Raw genomic sequence first — 19,986 nt, forward strand, 5'->3', positions numbered from 1 at the left:
GCTGTTTTTTTAACAGCCTCCATGTGTTTTTTTTGAGAAGAAAGATATTCACCGTATCCTCCTTCAGGGAGAATGACTGTGGAAAGCTATGATGAGAGTTAAGAATAAAGTAGTACAACATTAAAGTTACATTTTTGGTTATGCAAACATTGAAGACATACTTTAATTTTAGCATAATAACTGATTGTTTAAAATAGTTGTCTAAATCCACTAGTTTATGGATCTGTACATCTAGCGCAGTCACGTATATATCTAAATCTATATACTAAAGCAAAGGTTTGTTTATTTATTTTTTTATCAGATGTGCCCATTTAGTCAAAAAAAGCATTTTAATCGCCACCTTTCCAATTATATATATATATATATATATATATATATATATATATATATATATATATATATATATATACACACACACACACACACACACACACACACACGTTTGTACATATGAGAAAAGAGATATAAGAGAGAAGAGACTGCATTCTTGACTTAGTTTAGATTCTGTGTCCGAGCATGTCGCGTTTTTTAAATGCTATTTTTATTTTATATAAATGTACAGAATGATAATCACAAAATAGCAAAGTAACAAATAATTTGTTCCAATCACGCAGCACTGTGCATAGCCTGCTTCTTCTATGCTGCACTGTTCATTAACATCACTCTGAACAGATTTTGCTCATTCAAACAACTATGAATTGTAGTTTAAACACAAAAATGTCCGGTTTGAATCAGCTCAGGCTCATAGTGACGGCAGGGCAGGTCGGGCTCAGATAGGAACTGGGTAAGATAGGGTCAGGCCGGATATTTTGTGCCTGATCAAAGCTCTAATTTGTCTTAAATTAAAATTAAATAAATAATTGCATAATAACAGCATAACAGTAAACACTGTTTATATGGCACAGAGTTCCGGATAAATTAAGCAATGGAAATAATACAGCATATTGTGTTGAGCCACCCTAAATCACCACAGATGAAATTCTTTCACTGTGACAGCCCTAATGCATACATTTAGCCAGTTGGTTTGTTAACAGTTTAGAATCTGCATGCGGTATGGACTACTTAACATTATTATGGACTAGGACTGATTTCATAGGATTTGCTTCATGGACTAAAGCCTTCTAAATTAAACACATCACATTAAATCAAATCAAACATCACATTAAATAAAATGGAACAAATAAATTAACATCCAAATGCCTTGACATTCATTTGATCAAATATTTCATAAGCCAAGTGAACATACTAACCGGCAACTCCACAGGAAGCTCAGATGGAAACACTGCCTCCCTACCATACATTAGAAGAAATGGTGAATGTTTCGTGGTAGTGTGGACCTTTGAGCGCAGGGAAAAGAGTGTGGCATCAAGAAAGACATCCCAGTCATTCTGCTTTTCATTGACCAACTTTTTCAGGGCTCTGTAACCATAAAGTAATGACACAAGTTGAAAAACAAAGTTTGCTAAGAAGTTTATGCAGGATTGAGAGTGTGGGAAGAAGAATACAAATATCAAATGTTCAAACATACACACAGCTCTGGAGAACACAAGAGAGGATGAGGATGAGCATGCAATAAGGCACAGGGTTGGGGAATCGCAGCAGTCTCAACTTCAAACCCGAGCAGGTCAGCAATTTGTCCTTAAGGCATCAAATAGCTTATACATCCAATAAAACTATTCTCTTCATCTAAGCACAATTTCATAATTTCTTAAAATATTTGGCTTGTTTGGAAAAGTAAAAAAAATGTTTATATAAATGTGATGATCACTACAAATCTTACATTACTTATACACCAACACTCCAACACTATATAATATTCCATTTGCTCCATTGCTTAGTTCCAAGTATCATTATCTTTAATTACAAAAATACATGTACTCATACAAAAAATGGTATCTAGGCTTCCCTAGAATATACACAGGCAGAATAAATGTCAGCAGCAGCAGTCACTTTATCTTGAAGACCAAATTAAAATTACATCCTACCGTTTTATGTTATCATTTGTCTTTTCATCAAGCCCATTCGTTTGAGGGTGGTAGGCTGCTGTCACACTCCTTTCAATATGGAGCATGTCACACAGCCTTTGGTTTAGCTTCAAAAAGAAAATGATTGTAGTTAACAAATCTCTCAGAAAAAAATCGTTAGATTTTCCTCAATTTGGCCAATAAAATATGTAACATTTCCCATTACATTGTGTGAACACTAACTGAAAAACAGATAAATGCATATTTTAAACAACAACAACAAAAAACAAACACACAATAAAACAAATACAACACACAGATTTTATACACGGTATTGTAACACACTTACTTCATTAACAAATTCTCGCCCCTGATCTGAGAGAATTCTTTTTGGACAGCCATGACAGTAAATTATAGAACATAAGTGTTTCCCCACTTCAGCTGCAGATTTACTTCTTAGTGGAAAGGCCTCAACCCACTTGGAGAAGTAATCAGTAACTGTCAATATGTATTGACAGCCATCTGATGTTTCAGGTAATGGGCCAGTTAGGTCAATGCCAACAAGCTCCCACACCGCAGACACCTACCAGTAAAAAAACAAAAACAAAAAAAAAACAATTGCATCATGTATTTCGAAAGAACTGGTCATCAGAATTGTGTTACTGAATGCATTTACCTTAATGCACTGTAGCGGCTGTGCAACATCCAGGGGTTTCCCTACTTTCTGGCACTTGTCGCATTCCAAGACCTTCAGGCATAAATGTGTTAATATACCAATGACACTTGCAATTATATAATAGTTAAAACAGAAAAAGAAATAAACATACCCAATTTTCTATATCAATGGTCATGCCTGGCCAGTAAAACCTGGCACACATGGCACTACGTGTCTTCATGACACCCGAGTGTCCACCGATTGGGCTGGAATGAAACTCCTCGAACATAACCCTGGCGTCCTCCTTTTTTTTAATGACCTTTCTTTTCATTTCAAAGAAGAGGTCTCCATCTGAATTGAAAATGGACCACACAAAAGTTTATAGCACAAAGCACATTCAAATAAAGTTACTAAGCCTATAAAATCTATCCTACCTGCAGTACTGATACTGGTAGCGCATTCTGATAAGGTAATTTAGTCTATAAATATATCCTACCTACCTATCCTACCTACCTACTGGTAGCGCATTCTGATAAGGTAATTTAGTCTATAAATCTATCCTACCTACAGTGTAAATGCTGGTAGCACAATCTGATAAGGTAATTTAGTCTATAAATCTATCCTACCTACAGTGTAAATGCTGGTAGCGCATTCTGATAAGGTAATTTAGTCTATAAATCTATCCTACCTGCAGTACTGATACTAGTAACGCATTCTGATAAGGTAATTTAATCTATAAATCTATCCTACCTACAGTGTAAATGCTGGTAGCACATTCTGATAAGGTAATTTAGTCTATAAATCTATCCTACCTACAGTGTAAATGCTGGTAGCACATTCTGATAAGGTAATTTAGTCTATAAATCTATCCTACCTACAGTGTAAATGCTGGTAGCACATTCTGATAAGGTAATTTAATCTATAAATCTATCCTACCTGCAGTACTGATACTGGTAGCACATTCTGATAAGGTAATTTAGTCTATAAATCTATCCTACCTACAGTGTAAATGCTGGTAGCACATTCTGATAAGGTAATTTAGTCTATAAATCTATCCTACCTACAGTGTAAATGCTGGTAGCACATTCTGATAAGGTAATTTAATCTATAAATCTATCCTACCTGCAGTACTGATGCTGGAAGCACATTCTGATAAGGTAATTTAATCTATAAATCTATCCTACCTACAGTGTAAATGCTGGTAGCGCATTCTGATAAGGTAATTTAGTCTATAAATCTATCCTACCTGCAGTACTGATACTGGTAGCACATTCTGATAAGGTAATTTAGTCTATAAATCTATCCTACCTACAGTGTAAATGCTGGTAGCGCATTCTGATAAGGTAATTTAGTCTATAAATCTATCCTACCTGCAGTACTGATACTGGTAGCACATTCTGATAAGGTAATTTAATCTATAAATCTATCCTACCTACAGTGTAAATGCTGGTAGCGCATTCTGATAAGGTAATTTAGTCTATAAATCTATCCTACCTGCAGTACTGATACTGCTAGCACAATCTGATAAGGTAATTTAGTCTATAAATCTATCCTACCTACAGTGTAAATGCTGGTAGCACATTCTGATAAGGTAATTTAGTCTATAAATCTGTCCTACCTACAGTGTAAATGCTGGTAGCGCATTCTGATAAGGTAATTTAGTCTATAAATCTATCCTACCTGCAGTACTGATACTGCTAGCACAATCTGATAAGGTAATTTAGTCTATAAATCTATCCTACCTACAGTGTAAATGCTGGTAGCACATTCTGATAAGGTAATTTAGTCTATAAATCTGTCCTACCTACAGTGTAAATGCTGGTAGCACATTCTGATAAGGTAATTTAGTCTATAAATCTATCCTACCTGCAGTACTGATACTGGTAGCACATTCTGATAAGGTAATTTAGTCTATAAATCTATCCTACCTACAGTGTAAATGCTGGTAGCACATTCTGATAAGGTAATTTAGTCTATAAATCTATCCTACCTACAGTGTAAATGCTGGTAGCACATTCTGATAAGGTAGGTTAATCATTTTTCATTATCACTACAGCAGCAGCAAGAATTCACTGACCTTTTACTTGAAACTTGGAGGCATATCTCCTGAGGTTCTGCCTTTGCGATTTGTTATAAGCATTAGGGTATGTTCCCACGGCCAAAAATGCATAAATCGTATCCCACTTCTCTTCCATCGCTGCAATTATCAACTGAATCTAATAAAGCACATGTGAACAAAGGCTTAATAATGAAATATTTATGCCCCAAAACACAATAAAAGGCTTAATAATTAAATATTTCTGCCCCAAAACACGTTAACGTTAAAAAGCTTAATAATGAAATATTTATGCCCCAAAACACGATAAAAGGCTTAATAATGAAATATTTCAGACATTTTGACCCTAACTTACACGTGTAGTAATAATCAAGTGAATTTAATAAAGCATATGTGAACAAAGGCTTAATAATGAAATATTTCTGCCCCAAAACACGATAAAAGGCTTAATAATGAAATATTTCTGCCTCAAAACACGTTAAAAGGCTCAATAACTAAATATTTCCACCATTTTGACCCTACACGTGTTAGATAAGTTACACGTGTAGTGTTAATCAACTGAATGTAATAAAGCGTATGTGAACAAAGGCTTAATAACGGAATATTTCTGCCCCAAAAACACGATAAAAGGTTTAATTATGAAACATTTCTACCTCAAAACACGATAAAATGCGCTAAATACGCGTTACTAACCGTGAATCCGAGAGCACCATCTGCCAGCAGCACGAAATTATGGGCGTGGCTCTGAATACCAGAAAACTGATGTTGCGCATGCGCAATAGCCCTTGGTAGGACGTTTCGATGGGTAGCATGGATTTTCAGGACACCGGTTAATGGAGAGCCTGGTCACCTCCTGTCTCTCCGTTACATCAGAAAACCACTGCGCACCGCTAGAGGGAGCCCGCGAGAGAGCCCTAAATGAATGGGGAGACGTGGAGCTAAACTACTAAAAACACAAAATAAAAAAATATTAACTACATTTAAGATGTTCCTTAAACACTGCCTGGCCACCAACAAAGTCGCCACCAAAAAAAGGTCACACATGCTAATATTTTGTTGAACCACCTTTAGCTTTGATTGCGTGGAGCTTTGTGTCAATAAGCTTCTGCAATGTACCAACACTAATTTCTTTCCAGTGTTGCATCCATATTTCACCAAGATCTTGCAGCATTGATGATGGTAGAGTCTGACCGCTGCACAAAACTTCTCCAGCACATCCTAAAGATTCTCAATGAGGTTAAGATCTGGACTCTGTGGTGAACAATCCATGTGTGAAAATGATGATCTCATGCTGCCTGAGTCACTCTTTCACAATTCCAGCCCCATGAATTCTGGCATTGCCATTCCATGACCACAAGGTGTGTATTTCTACATGGTTGTTTAAGAAATGAGAAGCAACTGGGGTTTAATAACTTGCTGCCAGCTGTTAGACAATCACCCATGCAGTAATTATCCAATAGGAGGCTTTTTGCTTATGCTGTCCATACGCTACATAACTTTGAAAAAACGCTGAAAAGATTTGTAATATACTAAAGTCTGACACCCTCTTACATCTAAAGACAAGTCACATACTTTTTAATCACAGGCTAAGATTTTGCTAATTTTTGCCTTACACCTAACGATTTTCAAACGATTTTTCTGTCGCAAACAAATTTCCAGAGTCAGGATAAAATCAAGAGAGTCTGGCTAGAGTCAAGCTGTTTTAGATAGAATTAATGCAATAAAGAACATAATTCTTGCAAAATGTGTATTTAATTAACTTGTTTGTATCAAAAATAAAACTGCACAATAAGACAAAGCAGTGCAAAAATATATTTTTAAATAGAATGACTTTAAAGTGCTGCCTGTGTTTAAAATACTGTACATATTAAAGTAAGAACCATATAAGGCATATTAACTGCAAAATGTGTTCTGTTTTAAACCGTTTGTAAACAATCACGTAAAATATTATTGCCTTGTGGTTTCCCGTAGCTCTTCTATTGGTTGTTGACATTGCTCTCGTGAAACTGTGATTCTTTGCTAAACATGATTGTAGCAAAAAAAAAAAAAAAAAAAAGGGGGGGGGGGAAGCTTATAGGCAGAGTTGAACACAAAATGTATTCTATAAAAAATATCAAGAACAAAATACAGTGCGGCAGAAAACTGTTAATGGGGACAAAGGTGGTGAGTCTCTGATAAATCACAGCGATATTCACATTATTTGTTACTTAATATATATGTATTGTATGTAAATTCCAACAGAGGCATGAGAGGAAAGAAATCTCAGAAAGACTGCAAATATCCCCAGTCTTTGTAAACTCTTAGCCTGTGACTTAAAAGTCTGTGAGTAAAAAGTCTGTAAATAAAAAGTCTGTGACTTGTCTTTAGATGTAAGGGGGTCAGACTTTTTTCTGTAAAAAGTTTTTACTAAGTCGTGTAAGGACACTGTTAGGTGTAAGGTCGGCATTAATACAGGGGGTGACTTGTTTTGGCCAGACGGTGTATTTCGGAACGTAGAATTAAGTATTATGCAAAAAGCAAATATAACTAGGCTGTATGTTTACATTTCTCTACAGTAACGGGGTTTACATGCGCTGCATTCTGCTGCTACTCGTTTAAAGTGTTTATTATGAGTGGAGTTTAAAAGCTCTCCTGTGCTGAATGATGTGATCTCGCACCCCCTGGTGGAGGCGCCGTAGAGTGGGCGGTCTCCTGTGTGGAGGGTCTGTGGTGAGGACCCGGATTGAGACTTTTACAGTAGGTATGTGTGCGGCGCTCGACTCGCAGCACTTCCGCTGGGGTGATGCGCAGTGTGTGGCTGCGCGCGCAGCAGGGCTGGGTCTCGGTGTGTAGCTGTGTCGCCGGTTCATCTGTAGCCCGTGGAGGAGCAGCTGATCCACAGCCATGCAGAGCAGAGGAGCCCCGGCAGCGCCGCTGACCTGAACCCCCCGGGAGCGGCGCGGGAAGATGACCGATGTCACCAAGACCCTCCACAAGTGGCACGCGAGCTTCAGGAAGGGCACGGACTTCGACTCGTGGGGGCAACTGGTGGAGGCGATAGATGAGTACCAGATGTGAGTAGACTGTGGAGGGAGGGAGGGAGGGAGGGAGCGAGCGAGCGGCGCGGGGCTCACAGAGCTCTGTGAGTGTGAGTGTGAGTGGGCAGCAGGCTGGTGTTGAGTGTTTGGTGTCTGTTTAGCAGCGCTGTAATACCGCGGGCGGGCGGGTCAGTGAGCGCCAGCGGACCCCCCTCTCTCTCCCTCCCGCAGTAACTGTACATGTTGCAGAACTGCCGCCACACCCTCCTCCTCCTCCTGCTCCTGCTGCTGCTGCTGGTTGTTCCTGTGGGCGGAGCTTCTCCCAGAGGTTCTCTGAGTCGGGGGTCTCTGATCAATAACCGCTGATCACTCAGTGATACACTAATAACTCACACCCACCTCTAATCAAACTACTATAATAACAGAATAAGGGTCAGTAACCCTTATTCATTGAGTTCTCTAACGGAGGAAAAATCGAGATAAAAATGGGTGTAAACTTCATTTAATTTGGGGTTTCATATTTTATTATTTTAAGTAGGCTGGTTTATAACATTCAGAATTCTGTTACAAAAGTGGGAAAAACAGAAAGTAGACTGTATGAAATCCAATTACATCACTAAATGTAACAAAATGAATAATGAGTTTTAGTAGTGCTAGCAGGTTCTGTGATTCATTAATGTAAACCAATCGCATGTAATCACGTTCTTCAGTATTTTAAACTGCACTGTTCAATTAAATTAGTACATTAATGAATAACTCGACTTAAAAGCTCCACATCAGCCAGAAACAGATGCTGAAAACACTGTATATCTCTCACAACTAAACACCAATTTTATAGAGCTTCACCTTTATTCACCTAATACATTACGAACCAAATTTAGAAGACGCTCTGGCCCACTCAAATACAGTGCAACTACACTCTAATATATTTTCTACAGTAATAGCTGAAATATGTTGCTCTGTAATAATAAAACATACCAGCCCAGCTTAAAACCCTTAAAATGAGACAGTAACAGTATTTAGATATTTACAATATTACAGACAAATGTAATAAAAATACTTCTTTATTATGTTGGTCAATACAGTAATTGTTTTCAATGAACATCTTTTTTTTATTTATATAATCTGCCTTGGCACTTTTATTATGAAGCCAAAATGTTAGATTAGCGATAATGCAGTGCTGGTTAGATACTGGAATGCAGCTAGCGGCTCAATGCAGTCGAACTCGGCAGTAAGGATTGCAGTGTTAGCTTAGATGCTAACTGTTGAAAAGTTTGCTGATTTTTGATATCAGAAGGATGTTATATTATGCTGTTTTTTTGCTTTTTTGTTTGACAGACTTGCAAGGCAGCTGCAGAAAGAGGTCCAGTCATCAAATTCACATGATTTTACAGAGGAGCAGAAGGTAGGTAGAGGTACTTTAGTCATGTCTGCTTCAAGTTTGAAATATCCCTGTGCCTTAATCAGATATAGAATCAGTATTTACAAATTAAACAAGACCTATAATGTTTCCTAGAACTATTAAGTATAAATGTTCATAATCATTTCCATATGTCTTTTTTCCCCAGAAAAACCTGGGAAAGATTGCAACATGTCTTGAAATGCGAAGTGCATCCTTACAGGTGTGTAGTCTTGCTGCTCTGTATACAAAATAGCTCACCAATAAATAATTTTAAGCCTGGTTCAATGTTAAGGTTAGTTTTAAGTTAATGTGGATCAAATGCAGGAACTTGTGGTAAAGTACAGCTGGTGATTGGAGGTTTTCATACACTCATCATGACATGTCATGTCAATATTTGGTAACTATTAGCAACTTTTTGGAGCAGAACTCTTGCATGCATATTGAAACACTTTCACTTTCAAATTTGTTTCATGCATGTCCTTTTGGAATACCCAGTGTCAACAATCTAGCTGTCCATTATTCTATTATTCTCTGTGCAATTTACCCTTGCCACAGGCAGCAAAACATCCTCAGAGCATGGTGCTACCTCCACCATGCGTGACAGATAGTACATGGTTCTGGTGCTAAATGCCACTTATATTTCCCAAATATACTTGTGGCCAACTCAAGCTTTTTTCTATATGACCGTAAATCTCCCCATATGGTCAACTTCAAACATAGATAATGTTTTATACCACTGCCTCCCAATTCCCCGGTGTTGTAAATAGACAATGGTGTTCATATGAGGGGGAAATTTGTGTCTTCTTACAGAACTGTGCAAAGTGACTACACCTCCTTATCTTGAAGAGTATAAAAAATACTCCTGTACTTACTTTCCTGTTTTACTGTATACCAACATGTCAGTCTGATAAGTGCTGTTCATGTGTGCTGTAATGTACTCTGTCACACTCACTAACATCACATTTAAAGGCTTTTACAAAATAAAATTCAAGATGTGATCCAAGACAGAACTACTGGTATGCTGGTAAGACAAGCAAATCAAGACTACCATATAAATGCACAGCATAAGTATAAGCTACATAGAGGGGGTCATAAGTACAAAACTCCCTCACCAAACTTAACATTTCAAGTTTGTTTCGGATATTATGAGAAATAAGTAATGAAATAAGTAATAGGGGCTGATTAAGTCTACATAGAAGTCTTTAGCCACAATAAGCAAATGTACAGTTGGGGAAAAAAGGAAGATGTCAAACAATCTGGAAGCAATATATCAGGATAATAAAGGATCTAAAATATACCTCAAAACCACATACACAAAAGATTTCACAGTGGCCCTCACAGTCCCCTTACTTAAAGGGCATAGAATTAACTTTAAAGAATTTTAACTGAGCGAGGTGCATTTGCAACACATGATTTCTGACAGACGGTGCAATGGGGTGCTTTCTTTGTACGATGCCCAAACCTCTTGCACAGGACACAGCAATGAGTTCAGTATATAAGCTATATACAGTCATATATATTTATATCTTTGTAATGTATTATATTATACAGAGTAGTTTTGGCTTAAATATATTAAAAGTTAATGTCCAAACATCATTCTCACCATCTTTTTTTTATGTTTTTAGTACAACCAATCCCAAGAAGATTTTAAGTTGGAAGACTTGAAGAAACTGGAACCCAGTATGTACACTAAGACATGTGTATATAGTTGTTGTTTAATGTTATATTAAGATTAATTCTATGGAAGTTTGCTGTTTAAATATAATACAATACAATATAATATTTTGTATTTTTATACTCTTGCCCTTCAGGACTGGAGCTGTTGATTTTATATGTTTATATTCAGTGGTGTGAAAAAGTGTTTGCCCCTTCATGATTTCTATTTTTTTTTTTTGTATGTTTGTCACTCTTTAATGTTTTAGATTATCAAATACATTTTAATATTAATCAAATGCATCACAATTAAACACAAAATGCAGTTTTTAAATGAAGATTTTCATAATTAAGGAAAAAAAAATCTAAACCTACATGACCTTGTGTGGAAAAAGTAACATAACTGTGGTTCATTACACCTGAGTTTAGTTTCTCTTTTCACACCCAGGCCTGATTATTGTCACGCCTGTCCTTAATCAAGAAATCACTTAAACAGGACCTGCCTGAAAAAGAGAAGTAGACCAAAAGATTCTCAAAAGCAAGACATCCTGCCAATATTCAAAGGAATTCGGGAAAAAATTGAGAAAGAACTTTGTTGAGATCTATCAGTCTGGAAAAAGGTTAAAAAAAAACATTTTTAAAGTTTGGTGCTCCAGTGAACCACAATGTTAGCTATTGTCCCCAAATGGCGAAAACAAGGAACAGTGGTGAACCTTCCCAGGAGTGGCCATTCAACCGAAATTACCCCAAGAGGTGTAGACTCATCCAAGAGGTCACAAAAGACCCCACAACAACATCCAAAGAACTGCAGGCCTCACTTGCCTCAGTTAAGGTCAGTGTTCATGACTCCACCATCAGAAAGAGACTGGGCAAAATGGCCTACATGGCAGAGCTCCTAGATGAAAACCACGGCTGAGCAAAAAAAGACAAGGCTGGTCTCAATTTTGCCAGCAAACATCTTTATGATTCCCAAGACTTTTGAGAGATTACTCTGTGGAGTGATGAGACAAAACTTTAACTTTTTGTAAGGTGTGTGTCCCATTATATCTGGCATACAGGTAACACCACCTTTCAGAAAAAGATCATCATACCTACGGTAAAATACATACCTACAGACTTGCTGTGATTAATAAAAACATGAATTCTGCTGTCTACCTAAAAGTCCTGAAGGAGAATGTCCGGCCATCTGTTCCTCATCTGTGACCTGAAGCTGAAATGAACGTGGGTTCTGCAGCAGGACAGTGATCCAAAACACACCAGCAAGTCCAACCTCTAAATGGCTGAAGAAAAACAAAGTGAAGACTTTGGAGTGGCCTAGTCAAAGTCTTGACCTACTATTGAGCTGCTGTGGCATGACCTAGGTTTAGGGGCAAACACTTTTTCACACAGGGCCATGTAGATTTGAATTTTTTCTCCCTAATAATAAAAACCTTCATTTAAAAACTGCTCATATTTACAGGTCCTTCTCAAAAAATTAGCATATTGTGATAAAGTTCATTATTTTCTGTAATTTACTGATAAACATTAGACTTTCATATATTTTAGATTCATTACACACAACTAAAGTAGTTCAAGCCTTTTATTGTTTTAATATTGATGATTTTGTCAGAAAAGTAAAGAAAAAACTAAAATCTCAAAAAAGTAGCATATTTCATCCGACCAATAAAAGAAAAGTGTTTTTAATACAAAAAAGTCAACCTTCAAATAATTATGTTCAGTTATGCACTCAATACTTGGTCGGGAATCCTTTAGCAGAAATGACTGCTACAATGCGGCGTGGCATGGAGGCAATCAGCCTGTGGCACTGCTGAGGTGTTCTGGAGGAACAGGATGCTTCGATAGCGTCCTTAAGCTCATCCAGAGTGTTGGCTCTTGCGTCTCTCAACTTTCTCTTCACAGTATCCCACAGATTCTCTATGGGGTTCAGGTCAGGAGAGTTGGCAGGCAGTAATGCCATGGTCAGTAAACCATTTACCAGTGGTTTTGGAACTGTGAGCAGGGGCCAGGTCCTGCTGAAAAATGAAATCTTCATCTCCATAAAGCTTTTCAGCAGATGGAAGCATGAAGTGCTCCAAAATCTCCTGATAGCTAGCTGCATTGACCCTGCCCTTGATAAAACACCAGCAGCTGACATGGAAACACAGGGTACTTGACACTGGACTTCAGGCATTTTGGCATTTCCTTCTCCCCAGTCTTCCTCCAGACTCTGGCACCTTGATTTCCGAATGACATGCAAAAATTGAGCAACAGTCTGCAAAAGTGCTGCTTCTCTGTAGCTCAGGTCAGGGGCTTCTGCCGCTGTTTCTGGTTCAAAAGTGGCTTGACCTGGGGAATGCAGCTCCTGTAGCCCATTTCCTGCACACGCCACGGTGGCTCTGAGTGTTTCTACTCCAGACTCAGTCCACTGCTTCCGCAGGTCTTCCTCAGGGTCCGGTCACCTCTTCTCATTGTGCAGCGTTTTCTGCCACACTTTTTCCTTCCCACAGACTTCCCACTAAGATGCCTTGACTCTGGGAACAGCCTATTCGTTCAAAAAAAAATTTGTGTCTTACCCTCTTGCTTGAGGGTGTCAGTGATGGCCTTCTGGACAGCAGTCAGGTCGGCAGTCTTACCCATGATTGCGGTTTTGAGTAATGAACCAGGCTGGGAGTTTTTAAAAGCCTCAGGAATCTTTTGCAGGTGTTCAGAGTTAATCCCTTGATTCAGATGATTAGGTTAATAGCTCGTTAAGAAAACCTTTTCATGATATGCTAATTTTTTAAGAGATAGAAATTTTGGGTTTTCATGAGCTGTATGCCAAAATCATCAGTATTAAAACAATAAAAGACCTGAAATATTTCAGTTGGTGTGCAATGAATATAAAATATATGAAAGTTTAATTTTCATCATTTCATTATGGAAAAGAATGAACTTTATCACAATATGCTAATTTTTTGAGAAGGGCCTGTAAATGTGTTTGATGATGTGCAGCAGTTACGAGTGGCAAGTGTGGGGGGAAAAAAACATTGATGGGGTAAACATTTTTTCACAACACAGTAATTAATATATGAGCAGGGTTTTTTAAAGAATATTTGCAAGAAGATTGTTTTAAAGTGATTTGAGCAAACATCACGCAGAACACTATCACATATTGGGGGATGCTTCTGTGAAAGTTGGGAGGTTGAGTAGGGGCTAATGTAATAAATAATGTGTGTTCAGTAGATGTAATACATTTTTTTGAAAATAGTTGATACTCTTGTTTGTTTATTGCTATTCTTTGCTTTTTTTTTTTAAAACAGTTATCAAGAATATTCTCACATACAACAAAGATTTCCCTTTTGATGTCCAACCAGTGCCTTTGAGGTAAATGTAAGATTTAAGCAATATTTTGAAGGGTTAATTTTTTTTGTTATTGTGGTCGCCTTCCTGGGGGCCACTGTTGATTCTGAGTCTCCACCTTCAGGAAAATTCTTGCACCGGGTGAGGAGGAGAATCTAGATGTTGAGGAGGAGTTGGATGCAGCCACTGGAGCCGGCTCCACGCCGCCCTTCCCTGCGAGGGTGCCTGGTATGAGAAGTCTAGTAAAATCAGACCACTATTGAATAGATCATTTTAAGCCATGTTCATGCTTAGTGATATTTTAATAATTGTGAATAAGGTTTAGAGACTGACCAGTTAAGGATTGTCTGATATTGAGGCCCCAGTGATATATACACTTTCACTAAAATCACTAATCTTTGGTATTGTTTGGTTTGTGGTTTACCACTAATTAATTAATCAGATTAATTACAAAAGAATTATTTAAGTTATTATGGCTAATTGCACATTTTCTTCTTCTTAAGAAGCAATGTTAGATTGACATAATGAAATTATATTAGCAGTGTAAATTGCTTAAAAATGTATTGAATTAATCACAGCAATATTCAGTGATTTATAATTTTTTCATGATTTTAAACAAAATTATTGCTAGTGTTTCCTATTTTTGTAAAATACTAAAATAAGTGAGAGGGTTAATGAAGGAAATGAACACTAGATACCGTTAAGAAACACTAATACTTCACCACATGTAAAATGTAAAATGAGTGAATTATGGGAGGAGGTTGTGGCCAAACTTGATTAGTCTGGATTAATAAAACATTAACGCATAAACATTTCCAGATTAATCACGTTTTAACTCGTTAACGCTGATAGCATTACTGCTAATATTTCACTACCTTCACATTTTTATGACCCAGACTGGTTATTGGAAAACTTTGATGACTAATGTTAGAAAACATTAAAATTAGTTACAAACTTAAATAAAAGGTATTTCTATAAAGTGTTTTCTCTAAAGGGATGAAAGAGTTGGTGTTTCTGTTTTATCAAGGGAAACCAATATCATAGTTCCTACCATGTCAAATAAAAAAATAAATTTGTGTAATTTCAGTTTTCCTCTCGTTCTAAGATCTCCAGTGATGCCACAGTCATCTGTAATTGGAATTCTCTGAAAGTACAAAGCCATGAATGAATGCATGAAAACAAAAATATGTGGGTATTAAAAATTTACAAAGGTACATTTTAATCGTAGTTGAGGTATGAGTTCACATTGTAAGAGCTGCTTCTAGGCTTGTCATGATGATTCTGTTATCAGCTTGTCGCAGGATGAGTTAACATGACAGTGATGGTTGTAGCTGCACGTAAAATTGCCTCGTGTATTCTAACGGAGACAAAAAAACGCTTCTCTGTTCTCTCATCTGTGCTTTTACGATGGAAAGGGTAGTAAGCTTTCACTTTCCTGGGTTCGCATCCTGCCTGGCAAAAAAAAGCAGATTGTTAAGTAAGGGGTTAATGCTGTGAAACACATTGTATTGTGGGATTGAGGTGAAGCAGAAAGTAACATTCTTTCTCTAGCTTCTCTTATTTTTGCTTGTTTTATTTTTGTTACGCCAAAGCTATCTGTAATAAATGTACAGTACTTCACTGTAATCACTTTTCAGCTCATCTTTTTTAAATGGAACCAAAGTTTGAGTATTACCCCAGAACAGGTAGAAAGTTTAGCTCAATCTTGTCATGGTGTTCGCGATGGAAACAGCTTTTCTAAGCCATCACAACCACAGTCAAGAGGCAGAATCAGGATTAAGGTAACAAGAGTAAAACTCATCAAATTCTGGGACAATTTAGCATTAATTTAAAAAACAGTTATGGTAACAGGCCTGCAACAACAACACCACTGTAAATGGCAGCATTATGTGTTCTTCATGCTGCAGACTGTGATCATCTCGTAACACTGGAGGTAGAATGAGGTAGATGTCCACAGTGAAAAAACATATTAAACTACTACTTTTCCTGAAAAAATACTGCAAAACCTTAAGCTTAAGTTAATTTTATCATATTTCACATCAACATCGATATTTATCATAGTTAATCACAGATCAGATTTTCTTGTCCATATCATGTAACCCTACTAAAAGGTTGAGTCTTTTCTTGTGGTAAGCACACTTTTTTCTATTGGGTCTTTGCTCTGTTGTTAGTAATATTAATGACTTGACTGCTGTCTTCTAACAGGTACCTTATTACCGCGGCTTCCCTCTGAGCCAGGAATGACACTACTCACCTTGAAAATTGAGAAGATTGGTCTAAAAGATGCTGGGCAGTGCATCGATCCATACATGACAATTAGTGTGAAAGGTGTGTTTTTTTTTTTTTTTTTTTAACAAGTGCTAAATGTGTTCTTCACAACAGTTAAAAGAAATATACAGCCAGCAACATTGAATCTGCTTAAAGGCAACCCTGACCGATGTACCTAAAACCAAATTAGGTTGTAGTCATCCAGTACTAAATAATAATATTAATAATATTAGTAAATAATATTGTTAAAAGTTCATATATTTAAAAAGTTGTCTATATCTGTGTATCTACAGTTGTCTATATACATATATCTATAGTTGTTTTATGTTTTTGTTGTTTCAAGTAGTTGTTACTGTTTTGTCCTCTGAGTGAGAACTGCAAGCTAAAAGATCTAATTTTACTCATGTATTATTCAGACCGCCTAGCTTAAACTAGAGCATTACATTACCCAAGAGTAGGAGTTGAATTGTAGGAACGCCGGCACAGCTTTAGGGTATTAAAAACTATCAAATGAATTTAAAATATCCACATTTCTATTTGTGTATATATGTAGTGTTGCTTACATATGTGTATGAGAAATTGAGAAGAAAAAAACAATAAAACATAACGTTTTTTGTTTATTTATTTAGATTTAAATTAATATGTGTTTGGTGCTCACTGTTTCATGCTATGGTTCTCATAGAGTTAACTATGAAGCTTTGCAGTGCCTGATACCCTTCTCTTATATTTATACAAATCTCAGATTTTTCTTTCTTGTAATTGTCTTAATGGCTTTTTGAGCAAATATGGTTTGTTTGGTCCTTTCCTTCATATACTGCATAGTGTTCATAATTTAAGCATCATTTCTGTGATTGCATGTAAAGTGGCATTTAAGGACTATGGATTCATTACTATTTTGTTATAACTATTATTTTTTTATTATTTTCCAAACAATCCTTTGCCTTTTGGATCACACTCTGAAACAATCATCAAAATTAGACATTTAGACTGTGTGACTGATAAAAGTCTCTAGCTTTGATTATTTAAATCAATGTATTTGACAGACATACAGCCTGGTCTACAAGTATTTGGACACTGACAGTTTTGCTTCTGTACAGCATCTCCATGCATCTAATGTGAAACAGCTAACATGATTGCTGTGTAAACCTCCAGTTTCAGTTTAAGTATCAAGAATTTAGAATGAATAAAAAAAAAGAAAACCCTCCATTTTCCTCAAAAATACATTTAGACAAACTAGCATACGTATCATTTTAAAGATATTGAATACAAATCCTTGGTAGTCAATGACTACATAATGTCTGGACCTCATGGTCCTTTGAGATTTTTGCCAGGCCACCTTCTTTTGCTTCTTCTTTGTGGGTCTTTTTGCTGCTGGTTTTGCTCTCAGTATAGAGAGGGCAGTAATCAGATGTAGGTAATATTAAGTATAAGATGTAAACCTGGGTGAGACAACACTCCTGGATCAGTTTATTAAAAGCATTAAAAGTACTTTTTCCTATAAGAGTTAATGTGGATTTCTCTTTACTGCAGACTTGAATGGTGTAGATTTGAACCCTGTTCAGGACACTCCAGTGGCAATACGTAAAGAAGACACATACATTCATTTCTGTGTAGATGTGGAAATCCAGAAACATCTTGAGAAACTACCTAAAGGTCAGAATAATTTCATTTGACTGAATGTTGTAGTTCAGTTTATTGTTATTTTTCCTTTCAGGTGTAAGTGTTCAGCTGTTGTATTAATTTGTCATGTGTTTGACACTTTTCATAACATGCTCTTACTGTGCCTCTTTTTTTTATAGGTGCCGCTATTTTCTTTGAATTTAAACACTACAAGCCCAAGAAGAGGTTCACCAGCACTAAATGTTTTGCATTCATGGAGATGGATGAGATCAAACCTGGTCCCATTGTGATTGAGCTGTAAGTATAGACTTTGTCATGTTCATCTTACAACAATGATCTTACTAAATATTTTTCTGAATGCTGTGGGAGAAACAGAGTAAATTCAGAAAATTAACTGAAACATTTAATTATGCATTTGATAATGCTGCTCAAAATTAAGCTACTACTTTCTAATTTCAAAAGCTAGCTTATGTAGGTTGAGGTGTAAATGGTGTATGTAGATTACATTATAGGTGGTTCTGTAACAGATATACTGTTCTTCAAATCATAATTATCTGGATAATACTGTACAACAGCACTTTGACTTTCCTTTTGAAGCATCTAAAGGGGTCTCTGAGCTAAAGGGGTCCGGGTCCAATGCTCTGACGCGAGACAGCATGCGGGTGGGGGCGGGGCTGGTGACGGCACGATTTTTGCATCGTCCAAAAAAAAACAACAAACAAAAAAAAAAAAAAAACCCACAACATTTTTCCAATTCCAATTTTTCCAATATCGTGCAGCCCTAACCCAGGCACCCAACATGGTACTAGAACCTCCTATTATCATTACATTCAAACATACATGAGATTAAATTCCAACAAGTTATTGGTGCGTTATTTGCGTCATTGTGCAATTTCACAGAATTACTCTTTAGAATTTGCAGAAAATGAAAAACTGTTTGTTACCCTAGTGTGCTGTGTTCTTTAATAGCTTTTGTGTTTTTAGGTACAAGAAACCAACTGACTTTAAGAGGAAGAAACTTAACCTCCTTACAAAGAAACCACTCTACCTTCACCTTCATCAGACTTTGCACAAAGACTGAGCAAACACCTGGATCAACATGAGAGATGCAAAGGGACAACACCTTTTCCACTCGCCAGCATTTTTGTTATCCAATTAAAATTGGTGCATCCCTATACATTTACAGCAATATGCAACTCGGGATGGAATTTCAGATGTGGACTTTTTAACACAACACTTCAAGTGTCCATTTAATAAAAGAGTAAGCAAGACTGCTGAAAACATGAATTATGTAATCTGTACGTCTTTCCTGCATGTTTTTAGCTAATTCACTTCTGGACCTCTAGTCAACATCAGAGGGTCAGAATCAAAGAGGATGGCACGGCTTTTTAATATTCTTAAATTAAAAAAAACGCCCTAGCCAAACAGCAGCACGGTGTCTTATGTTGATGCTTAATGTTTGGTCAGTGTATGAAATGAATACAAGTGCTCTTTAATTAATAACAGAACCACTTGTAGTTTTGGAACAGGGCTTATCCCAGACATGGGTGCAGTGAAGCACAGAGATTCATACTGTAAGGTGATTTGAACGGCTACTAGAAGAACATGTTGGTTACAACTGGGCTTCATCTCCTCCCTGGGATTGGTGGATATAGCACAAACATTTTGTTACGTACCTACAATGTACTTGTGCAGATGTTTGCAGTACTTTGGTGATGAGTTGTGGGTGAGGTGGGGAGTTGCTGATTTTTCAAAATCCTGACCTCACTGATCCACTTGTTGCAATTAAATCTTCGCAGCAATGCTCCAAATGCTGGTAGAAAGCCTTTCCTGGACAATAGAGCCAGTCACTCCCAACAAAAACAGGATACACTATTTTAACAGTCTTTATTTCAGAAGAAACAATAAATGAGCAAGTCTTTTTGTGTATATAGTGTACCAGCATTTTAATATCAGTATTTATTTAACTGCTTCACTACCAGATGTTTATATTCAATTGGTGTTTAAACATTTAGATAAATAGTATGCAATTA

General features: G+C 36.9%; 1 protein-coding gene across 1 annotated transcript; it reads left to right on the top strand.

Moving 5' to 3' along the window:
- The first annotated feature begins 7,437 nt into the window (after window positions 1-7,437).
- aida (axin interactor, dorsalization associated) lies at window positions 7,438-19,240 on the top strand. Its single transcript, XM_007255649.4, has 10 exons — window positions 7,438-7,728; window positions 9,031-9,097; window positions 9,261-9,314; window positions 10,720-10,774; window positions 14,026-14,089; window positions 14,190-14,293; window positions 16,271-16,393; window positions 17,864-17,986; window positions 18,133-18,250; window positions 18,938-19,240. The coding sequence occupies exons 1-10, from the start codon at window positions 7,622-7,624 to the stop codon at window positions 19,032-19,034; spliced, it is 912 nt and encodes a 303-aa protein (XP_007255711.2). The 5' UTR covers window positions 7,438-7,621; the 3' UTR covers window positions 19,035-19,240.
- Window positions 19,241-19,986: the final 746 nt, after the last annotated feature.

The sequence above is a fragment of the Astyanax mexicanus genome, chromosome 1, assembly GCF_023375975.1.
Source record: "Astyanax mexicanus isolate ESR-SI-001 chromosome 1, AstMex3_surface, whole genome shotgun sequence".
NCBI classification, from domain to species: domain Eukaryota; kingdom Metazoa; phylum Chordata; class Actinopteri; order Characiformes; family Acestrorhamphidae; genus Astyanax; species Astyanax mexicanus.